This window comes from Telopea speciosissima, chromosome 1 (assembly GCF_018873765.1).
Source record: "Telopea speciosissima isolate NSW1024214 ecotype Mountain lineage chromosome 1, Tspe_v1, whole genome shotgun sequence".
NCBI classification, from domain to species: domain Eukaryota; kingdom Viridiplantae; phylum Streptophyta; class Magnoliopsida; order Proteales; family Proteaceae; genus Telopea; species Telopea speciosissima.
Window position 1 is genome coordinate 24,227,864 of NC_057916.1, and position 11,105 is coordinate 24,238,968.

An 11,105-nucleotide genomic window follows, 5' to 3' on the forward strand; every position below is an offset into this window, starting at 1 on the left:
GAATGGCAAGGAATTTAAATGTGTAGATTTAAAAAATAAAAGAGACAGTATACTCATACAATTCGAGAAATTATAATATCCAACATTAATGCATATACATTCTATAAACCCATTATTACAAAAAAAAGACATCATCATCCAATATCATCTAAAATACACCATCCAACATCAATTTCAAATTCATGCATCATTAAAAAAAATATGTTGAAATTCCAGTTGAGCATTGTGGCTAATTGTTATGCTGTTGTTCATTGTTGTGAATAAAACCAAAACACTCACGGAGTGATGTATATTCAATTGAAGTTGTGAGTCATTCTTTAGAAACCCTTTTCAACGGAATCTTTTTGTAGCTTAATTTTAAGGTCCATACATTGAACCTAAGTTGAAAATGATACCATGAGAAATGTAGTCAGTTTTATATTAGTGAAAGAATCAGATCGATCAGAGTTCGGAAGAGAAACATTTGATTAGTTAAGTAAACCATTGTGTTCAACAAATCAAAGTTTAAAAAAACACTAATTAACATGTGTTTAATACTAATGATCCATTAGTATTGACTCTCCCTTCGGCTCTTTCTGCAATAGTGCAGGATGATGCTAGGGGAACGAGATACCTCACATTGTAACCATCTTACTATTATTTTATAATATATAATATAAGCTTTTTTGACCCAAAAAATCGTTATTTTAAACGAGATTTTGCTAACGGGGTCTATTTTACTTCAAAATCTAGCTCATCTGGCTTCCCATTTTGCATATATCCGAGTCCAGTGTACCAATCGGAATATAAACACCCCAAGCATGAGGGTCAACCTATTGGTCACAAATTGATTGATTCCAGAAGTTGTTCAAAGAATTGGAATCAGATCGGCCGGCTGGCCTAACATCGATTCCAACAACCCTCTTCTGAGTCAACCAATCAATTTCGATTCTCAATGCTTGGACCCTAACACGGTTCAAGGTATTGACAATTAGATTTGACCATATAAGTTTATGCATATCAGTGATACCGATATCGATAAAGTGGTTGTATTGGTATTTTAGTACAGAGGAGGGTAAGATGGTCCAAAAAATAAAGGCATTAGTAATTTGAGAGGTAAAATGGTCTAAACTAGTCTATACAACCGGTCTATATTGATTGTATTGATATTGATGCCTGAGAGCTTGACCCTAATTCGAAATCGGACCTGATTCGTAAACCCCACCAGCCATCGGTTCAAGGCATTGGTGTTAGATTTGACCATATCAATATCGATAATACCGATATCAGTACCATAGTAGCTGTATTTAGGGGTGAAATAGGGCCAGGTTGGGCTGGGTTTTCTAAAACCCTAACCCAACCCTGAGTCCTCTTAACTCACCCAAGCCCAACCCGGCCCTAGGTCGGGCTGAGATATCTCAGCACAGGCCCAACCCTGTTGGGCTCAACCCGGCCCTAATTGACCCTAATCGGGCCGAGCTGGCCCAGATTTGCCCTACTTCATGTGATTGGGTATTGATTTGTTTTATACTCAATTGACTATTAGACTTTTCTTTGGATTAAAAAACTTATCCCAAACTTAAAATTGTAAATATTTCCATTCAATAAATAATTATCATTTTTTTTGGTAAACCAATAGTTAATTAAATACTAAACAAAAAGTATAAATTATAAAGCATAAACCAATAAGGCCAGGTAGGGCTGGGTTGGGCTTAGCGTGACGCCTCAACCTTGGCCCAGCTCGACCCTGACCCATGGCCTAAAATCTTAAACCCTAACTTGCCCTTAGGGTTGAAAAATCCAGCCCTGGCCCTATTCAGGCCTAGGGCGGGCTCGGGCCTATAGGGCCACACTTACACCCCTAGCTGTATTGGTACAAAGGAGGGTAAGATGGTCCAAAAAATAAAGGTATCCGTAATATGAGAGGTAAAATGGTCTAAACGGCCTGATAGAATCGGTCTATACTGATTCTAAACCGGACCGGACTCTTTAAGACCACCGCCCATTGGGCGAGATGTTGGGATTTCACATCCCGTCCCATGAGTCCATGGCACATGCCCACGCGTTTCAGTGCAAGTGTAGAACTCTCTGGGGCCTCTGGACGGATCTTTATCCTCTTAGGTTTCCTACCCGGTACAATTCGTTCGGTTCGTCTTATAGGGGGCGAAAATGATGACCTTACCCCTGCCTGAACACACTGCCCGAGTGGGATCCACCCCCTTTTATTAGAGACACTAGAACTGTACCAGGCAAAGAACCTGAGAGGATAATTTTAGGGGGGTCATCATCAGAAAGTTATCCTCTCAGGTTCCTTGCCCGGTATAATTCCCTAGTGCCTCTAATAAGAAGGGATGGACCCCACCTGGGCAGTGTGTTCGGGCAAGGGATAAGGTGGTCATTTCTGCCCCTATGAGAGGAACCGTATCAACTGTACTGGGCAGGAACCTGAGGCCTTGAGGTTGTTTGTTTTTTGGGACGCTGTTCTCTGTGCCGCAGCACAGCTTGTGCCCAGATACATAGGGGTGGGCGCAATGACCACCCTGCCCCTGCACAAGCTGCCCATGTACCTGGGCGTAGGCTGCGCTGCGAACATTCTCCCTTGTTTGTTTATGCGATTATTTAGACCGTCGGCATCGGCTCCTCCTAGTTTGTTTGAGAGGATAAAGATGTTGTTTGTTTGTTTATGCGATTATTTAGACCGTCGTCATCGGCTCCTCCTATATAAACAACGTATTTCACCCAAGCAAGGGTTCCCTCTTGTGCTCTCCATTCATTTCCGTTCACAAAACCCTAGGAGCTCCCGAAGAGGCCGGCATGGGGAGAAGTAAGGAACTTTTTTCTTTAGCTTCTATGCTTCTCTACACTTTTCCTCGTTGGCTTTCGCTCCCATTTCGGTTTCCGCGAAAGTATTCGACGCGTTTGTGCATTTATACAGTTCGAATTTTATGATTAGTGTAGAGATTCGTTCTTTTTTGCCTATAGTTTGATCAATGAGCTGATTCGTTCTTCTGGTGATTTAAAAAGTCGTTGCTTAATCGGAGAGATCTGTGTGTCTAGGGACATTTGGATGCGTAGGTTTGTTTAGAGCTGTTATTTGTTTGCTAACTAATCTCTGCTCTTTGCATTTATCGATCTTTGTTCTTCTATAGATGAAGTCTGATGAGGAGTTTGTGTTCATTTGTTTTAGCATGTCCCTAGATTTTCTTGTAGAGGTAGAGATCATTCCCCACCCCTCTTTCAGAAGTCTTGTTTGGTTTGGCCGAATACCGGGTTTTTTACACCAACCTTGCCTCTCTCCATTCCATGCACACACACAATATTTTGTCGGTAGAGGTTGGAGTTTGCCATTCAATAAGATCGTAATTCAAATAATTTGTATAGTTTTGGAATAGCGCGAGGGTTTTTGCCTAGATAGATGAATTTGAATGAGTATAGAATTTATAAGGGAATGGGGATGACAGATCTCATGTTAAATCTTGCTGAAGCAGGCTGTAATAAGTTGAGATTTTATTACAATTCTATAGAGTTTCTATGGATCACTATGGGTCCTTATGTTTGCTTGACTTGATGGGGTTCTCCTTTGGTTTAGTGGTCGACTAAAAAATTATCAACGTGGAATTCACCATTTTTTAAAAGTTTGAGTGTTAATGTTGGGGTGGATGAGTTAATGATATTGTTCTGCAATGTAATATGCGGATAGTGGATGATGGTGATGATGAGGTTCCAGATTCAGAACTAGCACCCTTTATCGGTTATTACCTATGTTACATGGACACATCATTTTGAAGTATATTGAATTGAAATTTAAACTATTATTCTGAAAATTTGAGTTCCTGGATAGATTATTGTTTTGCTAATGTAACATGGGGTATGTTTCTCCATCTGTTAGCTGCCTTATCGCAAGTTGACATGAGAATCCAGTATGTTCTTGGGTCAATGCCTGAACTTATTCCTCGTATGGGCAGAGAAAGATGCAGAAGGTTAGTCTATTAGGCAATACTTCAACATCAATATGGGCCTGGTGTATTTGGGGGTTGGGGAACTCAAGTAGTGATTCTAATCTGTGAATAGAATGCAATATTTGGCGAGAGTGCTCTTTTAATTTTTGGTGGAATATAAGCTAGATTGGAACAGATGATTATTGAATGATCTTGGGTGAGAGCGGAACCTGCTTGAAGAAAAAAAAAAAGAATTCATTGATAGTTCAGGTAATATCTTGGTAATTATAAAGTTTGGCATGTCAACAACAAGTCCCTTTATTCATTTGTTATCCATATTTGGAGATTGACTAAAGTCTAAATTGAGGCATGCATTTTGCGGAGTTGTGACCATCATAACATGAACATCTATTATTAGGTCATGATCCCATTTGCACATGGACTCACACATCTTATCTAGTATAGTGTTGTAGGTCCATTATTTTTCAGTTCTGTGGGCCTGTTGTTTGAACTTATGGTTAAATCAAAAGTGGTACTGCTGTACTGTAGATGCACAATTCCCATGGACTACATGTTTTGAGTTATATAATTTAGGAATTTTTTGGTTTTTTTTTTCTTTTAAAAAAGTTTTTGCCTTTTTATGTTGTTTTGCTTTTCTTTTTCTCATAAAACACTGTCCAAAATATATCTATACCCATTTATAGTTGTAAGTCATAAATTCAATACTGTTTGATCTTAAATTTCATTATGTTCATATAATTGTCTGATTAATGACTGAAGTGAGACAATAATGAAAGTTAGACAATCAAGATTCTAATGTAATTCCCTTAGTGTTGGTAATTATCCTGTATTCTGAGAAGTTAGGCAGACATTTTGCCACATTGTTTGTTGTTCTGTTCTGTTTATATTTTCATAAAATTAATGTAGGATTCTGTGCTCTCTCTTAATTCATTATCAGCCATGCCTGTTCCAAGTAGTGTTTTCTTAGGCTGCGTTTGGTAACGGTCTGAACAAAGAACGCCCGTTCTTGACTAGAAACGTTCTTTTGCATTCTTGGTCTAGAATGGTGTTCTGAGACCGAAAATGACCGTTTGGTAACGTTCTCAAGAACGCTGTTCAGAACGAAAATGGTGTTTGGTAAAATCTGTTCTTCCCTATTTGATATTAATTACAATAATGCCATTTCTTTGTCAATTATACCCAAACAAGACTTGTAAAATCCTTTTCTCTTACCAACCTTAGCATAAAATTAAAATATATCATTAATATAACCAAAGTAAGTATAAAAAGATGTCAAATTTCAAAGATGCCATTAAAATTGGGTTCTTGTGTGGATTAGTGGCATAACTAATTATGCTATGAACAGTTGAATAAAAAGGGCCTTGGTGGACTCGAACCACCTTCCTCTTGGAACATGGTCATGTTCCAAGTGCTCTACCAATTTGAGCTAAAGACCCATCAAGTTGTCAATGAATTAACACAGCAGATTAAACCAAATTATATTCTCCATTCTTTTGGATTCTAGAAAGAACTAAGGATTAACTGCTAAAAATGGAATTTCAATCACATTAGTTAGATACTTAACACAAGTTTGCTACCCTGTATTGTTCAATCCGTTTTTTCACAGCTACCCTGTGCTAACCTCATCTTCTGGAGGCTAGCTTCTGGTTCAAATGTTCCATCCAGTAGAATCAGTTTTAAAAATTCTACTTCTACTGTCTATCTACAGAAATATGATTTTTGAAACATTCTTCATAGATACTCCAGACTCAAACAAATTTTATTAAGCTAGAGATGATACTGAAAGTAAACAAAAAAAAAGGGGGAGGGGAAGGGGGGGGGGGGGGGGGAAGAAAGAAAGAACATATATAATGGTCAGCATGAAATCACAATTTCCTAGTTGTGGAATAATGCTGGAAACAATAGGGGAAACTGATTCTGGAAACATCTTGATTTGTCTACAGTATTCTGGTGTAGGCAGATTTCAAAAAACCTGTGGGTCATTTGGGCCCAACAGAATTGAAGAATGTTGATTAAAAAAAATAGAGAGAAATAGGAGGCTTGATCACAATGAGCAAGGCTAGGGTTAGTCCACTTGAAAGAGAACCACTCCTCAACCATAACTTAAAGACCCAAACAATTCCATACAAACATGCTGTTTTCAAGGCTCCATATAGGTATTAACCACAGATATTTGGCCCTTTTGGCCTAACTAGAATCCTAATATAACTCAAATTACAGTTAGAAACTCCCATGAGTGCTAGATGTCTTTAATAAATAAACAAAACTACAGATTTAAGAAATAATAGACTCCTAATCTAATTATACTTCTTTCTTTTTTCTCCTAAGCCACATAAAGCACACAATGACAATAAAAGAAAATTGTGCACATGAAAAGATATTAAAGGCTCCGTCTGTTTCAAGTTGAAGAAATGTGGAAAGACAGTGATCAGCTTGTTGAAAAGTAAAAGTTCTTAAATTTGATTTCGAGAATTACACATTACAACACAAAGAGAGCAGCTAGACTTTAATCACAGAGGCTCTCCTTGAGAAACCAAGCAATTGACATCAGAAAGCAGACCCTTTAGACCGAAGATACTCAGCTGCTTGAACTCTTTCGTTTTCTGATGTCCAATGAAAAAGCCATTCTAGCAGCCATGGGGCATTAAATTGAGATCAAATGTCATTTAATTCTTCAAGAAATGAAAGTCTAGTCATAGGCTGAGTAGGACTAGACTCATATTCTAGCAGCCATGGGCAATCCCATTTTCTTTTAACACCTTTATTGCTCTACTTAGATCCTTCCAACAAACCAGGTTATGGTCGTTCAAACTTCCAAGACCTAAACCTTTCATTGGCTTGGGAATGCACATAGATTGCCAAGCTATAGGGCAAATTGCCTTTTATGACAAGGGATTTCTTCATGTTCATTTCCTTGTGAGCATCTCTTATGGTTGCTAGTGATACTGTAAAGAGAAACATTATCCCTCAAGAGGGTTCACACAACTAATTTTTGAGATTAGATCGATCACTTGTTGGAACAAAGGCTTTCTATAACTTACCAAATTACAGGAATAAAGTATTCAAAGCAAAATCACAATTTCAACACTAGTAATAAACCAGATCCTCTGGTACAATCTGAGAAAAAAACCAAAACCCAAAAAACGAAACATACCTCACACGAACCAACAACTTTGCCAGAGACGTTACAGCAACAAAAAAAATTTAAAAGAAAAAAAAAGTCTATTGTGTATGCATCACTGCGTCACTAGAGATGCACGATACATTAATCGGAACAACTCTTTCTGAATAAATCCCGCAATCTGATTTTACATCTCAATCAAAATGTAAACAAAGATTTGAGAAAGAATAAACAGGGTTCAAGATCGAAGGAAAGACAATCAGAACCGATATTCTATATTACAGTAAAAATCACAGACTAAACTAGACTACACTAGATCTGAGATATAATATTACCTGAGACAAAATGGGAAACAAAGGGGTGCTTTTTTGTGTCTGTTTTCGGTTGTAGGGTGCTGATCCACTTCCTGAGACAAAATCGGAAACAAATTAGATCAATCTTCCATAATCTCCACACAAAGACGGTGAGAGGGAGAGTATGAGAGGGAGAGAGAGAGACAGAGAGAGGAAAAGAACCAAAAAAACGACACAGAGAGTATGACAAGGAGAGAGAGAGAGACAGAGAAAGGGAAAGAGCGAGAGAGAGTGCGAGAGATCGAGAGGGAGAGAGAGCAACAGAGAGAGGAAAACAATGTTACCAGAGCATGCAAGAGATAGAGGGGGAGAGAGAGCGAGATAGAGTGAGAGATCTCAGCTAGGGTTGCAGAGCGAGTCCGTCCTTCGTCGTCTCCTGGTGCTAGCAGAGCGAGAGAGATGGGTGTCGTGATTTCTCTCAAAAAAATCATGAGTTTTGTGATTTGTCCGTCGCTCGCGTCGTTCTTTGTTCTTTTGGTGCTCAAGACCTCCGGTTCGTTCTAAAAGAACGAAAAAACGAACCGCAAAGCCAAACACTTTTTCATGTTTTTTTGTTCTTTTTGAACAAAAGAACTGTTCAGAACAGCATGTTACCAAACGCGCTCTTAGAGTAGTAACTTTGTCAAATTGTGAGAGCTTAATTTACTTTTTTTGCTTCTTCATGAACATGATTTGTGGCTGACATACTTATTTTTGTAAATGCAGGACCTGCAAGGTGCTACCGGCAGATCAAGAACAAGCCATATCCGAAATCGCGGTATTGCCGTGGTGTCCCCGACCCAAAGATTAGGATTTATGATGTTGGTATGAAGAAGAAAGGAGTGGATGAGTTCCCATTCTGTGTCCACTTAGTGAGTTGGGAGAAGGAGAATGTATCAAGTGAGGCTCTCGAGGCTGCTCGTATTGCATGTAATAAGTACATGACAAAGTTTGCTGGGAAAGATGCGTTCCATTTGAGAGTCAGGGTCCATCCTTTCCATGTTCTGCGGATTAACAAGATGCTTTCATGTGCTGGAGCTGATAGGCTCCAGACTGGAATGAGGGGTGCTTTTGGTAAACCACAAGGGACTTGTGCAAGAGTGAGCATTGGTCAGGTCCTCCTATCTGTCCGCTGTAAGGATAACAACAGCACTCATGCACAGGAGGCCCTCCGTCGTGCCAAGTTCAAGTTCCCTGGTCGCCAAAAGATCATTGTCAGCAGGAAATGGTATGTATATTTTGTGTTTCTACCTCTTTTCTTGCTCCTGTTCTGGCCTTTCTAATAGGCGGGCTACCATGGTCATTAATTTGTTCAGTTTTGTGGTAGGGGATCTTATTGAGGAGCCCCATCAAGTTGTACGTTCTTGAATTTGGATCACTTGCTCTTTATTAGATAAGGGAGAGGTTTCCACCTTGCCAGGGTTTTTTTTTGGTGGTGGTGGGGGTGTGTTTGTTTTGCGGGAAATACCCACACCATACCAATAGTGATGCGAAGAAATGCATCATTCACATGGTGCCTACATGGTAAGGACAGGAGAGAGAAAACAAAAAAATTCTCATGTTAGGGCTATTTAAACAGATAATTTGTAATGCCATTCCAATTTTAAGTACTTGTGAAACCCCCAAAGATATGCTTTCCTTAAAATCTGTTTAGTTTTCACTGATGATGCTCAGTGTATGAAACCCCCCCCCCCCCCCTCCCCAAAAAAAAAAAACCCCGGACAGATTCAACTCCAGATTAATCCTGAATTTACATTTATTGTTCTCACAATGATTATGTTGGTTTTTTAGAAAGACTCTTGATGAGTTTATCTTTTTCAATTTAAAATTTCACCAGAAATTCAAATATAGCATTCTCATGTGTTCACTTACTCTCCCTGCTTCATTTTCAGGGGATTTACCAAGTACAGTCGTACTGATTATCTGAAGTGGAAATCAGAGAACAGAATTATGCCAGACGGTGTCAATGCCAAGGTCTGTTTTCTGCTTATGAGACCCATTATTTCTTTTTGTAATGTTGAATCTGATGGCTGTGGCTGATTTATCTCCATTTTTAACGGTGGAATATTGGATTGGCAATTGAGAATTATTGCACAGTGAATGTTATATTTATTGATTTGCTTCATTTCATCTGTAATCGAAGGATACTTAAAATAATTGTCTTTGTAATGTTTCTATGCAGCTTCTTGGTTGTCATGGACCTTTGGCGAGACGCCAACCTGGGAGAGCATTCTTGTCATTGACTGCTTGAAGTATATTGCCTCTGATTCAAGTTTTGCGGGGACATCTAAGTTCAATTTTTGTTCTTTTGAGTAGTAGGTAGCTATTGCATTTGTTCTCCTGGATTTTCTAGGGCTGCGTTTGGTAACGGTCTGAACAAAGAACGCCCATTCTTGAATAGAAACGTTTTTTTGCGTTCTTGGTGTAGAACGGTGTTTTGAGACCGAAAATGATCGTTTGGTAACGTTCTCAAGAATGCTGTTCAGAACGAAAATGGTGTTTGGTAAAACCTGTTCTTCCAAATTTGATGTTAATTACAGTAATGTCATTTCCTTCTAAATTATACCAAAAAATACTTGTAAAAACCTTTTCTCTCTTACCAACCTTAGCATAAAATTAAAATATTTCATTAACATAACCAAAACACTTATAAAAATATGTCAAATTTCAAAAATACCATTAATATTGGGTTCTTGTGTGGATTAGTGCCATAACTGACTATACTATGAACAGTTGAATAAAAAGGGTCTTGGTGGATTCGAACCACCATCCCCTTGGAACATGCTCATATTCCAAGTGCTCTACTAATTTGAGCTAAAGACCCATTAAGTAAAGATCCAAAACAGAAATACAACAAAAAAAAGTCACAATAGCATGAATCTTCACAAGAGAAATGAAATGAGCAAATGTCTAAAACAGAAATACAGCAAGAGAGTCACAATGAAATGAATCTTTGCATGAGAAAGATAACAAGCAAAATTTCCAAATAGGAATTCAGCAGGTGAGTTATGATCTCATCAAAATGGGAAATAAATAGAGTCAACATAAATGCATCTAACTTGAAAAAAAAAAGGAAAATGAAAATTCAGGAGGGAAGTTATGAATACATCCATTCACAAGAAGGAAAAGAGATCTCATCTTCCATATCTTCCCCAAAGCTGTGCAGGTTTGAAGGCAGCAATTGTTCAAAGGGAAAGACCCTTGATTGATCTGTTATCATATATAGTTAGGGTAGAGAGACTAGAAAGGGAGAAAATAAAAAGACCAGCATAACTAGAAAGGGAGAAGGAAAAGAGATGAAACTCCAGATTCCCATCTTCCCTTTGAAAGTTTACCTGGGACTTCAGAGTTCAGACACTCCACATAGAGTGAGTACACCTTTCACAACATCACAGTCTAATGGATTTCTTCCTCGTCATTTCCCTCCTCTTCGTGCTATTATTGCAACAACAATGTGAAACATAACTTGGAAGGGACTCAACAGCCCACATCGCAGCCTTATGAAGCCCCATTTGGCAGCCAATAAATGGGTATTGGGGATTGCTTCTGTACCACTACAGGCCGATCCTCTAGAAATGGAAAAAAAAGACTGTCTTAAAAAAACAGGGCATAGCCTGTTTGTGTCAATGACAGGTCTTAAGGGAGCTGAAATTTTGGTTGGGAGGGAGATCCAATGTTCTCTTCCGTATGGCTATGCAAGTTTGCATTTTCCTT

The 11,105-nt window shown here is 38.6% G+C and overlaps 1 protein-coding gene across 1 annotated transcript; it reads left to right on the forward strand.

Moving 5' to 3' along the window:
• The first annotated feature begins 2,674 nt into the window (after positions 1–2,674).
• On the forward strand, positions 2,675–9,685 carry LOC122648659 (60S ribosomal protein L10). Its single transcript, XM_043841877.1, has 4 exons — positions 2,675–2,803; positions 8,118–8,619; positions 9,284–9,365; positions 9,574–9,685. Exons 1-4 carry the CDS (start codon positions 2,794–2,796, stop codon positions 9,640–9,642), a joined length of 663 nt encoding a protein of 220 aa, XP_043697812.1. The 5' UTR covers positions 2,675–2,793; the 3' UTR covers positions 9,643–9,685.
• Positions 9,686–11,105: the final 1,420 nt, after the last annotated feature.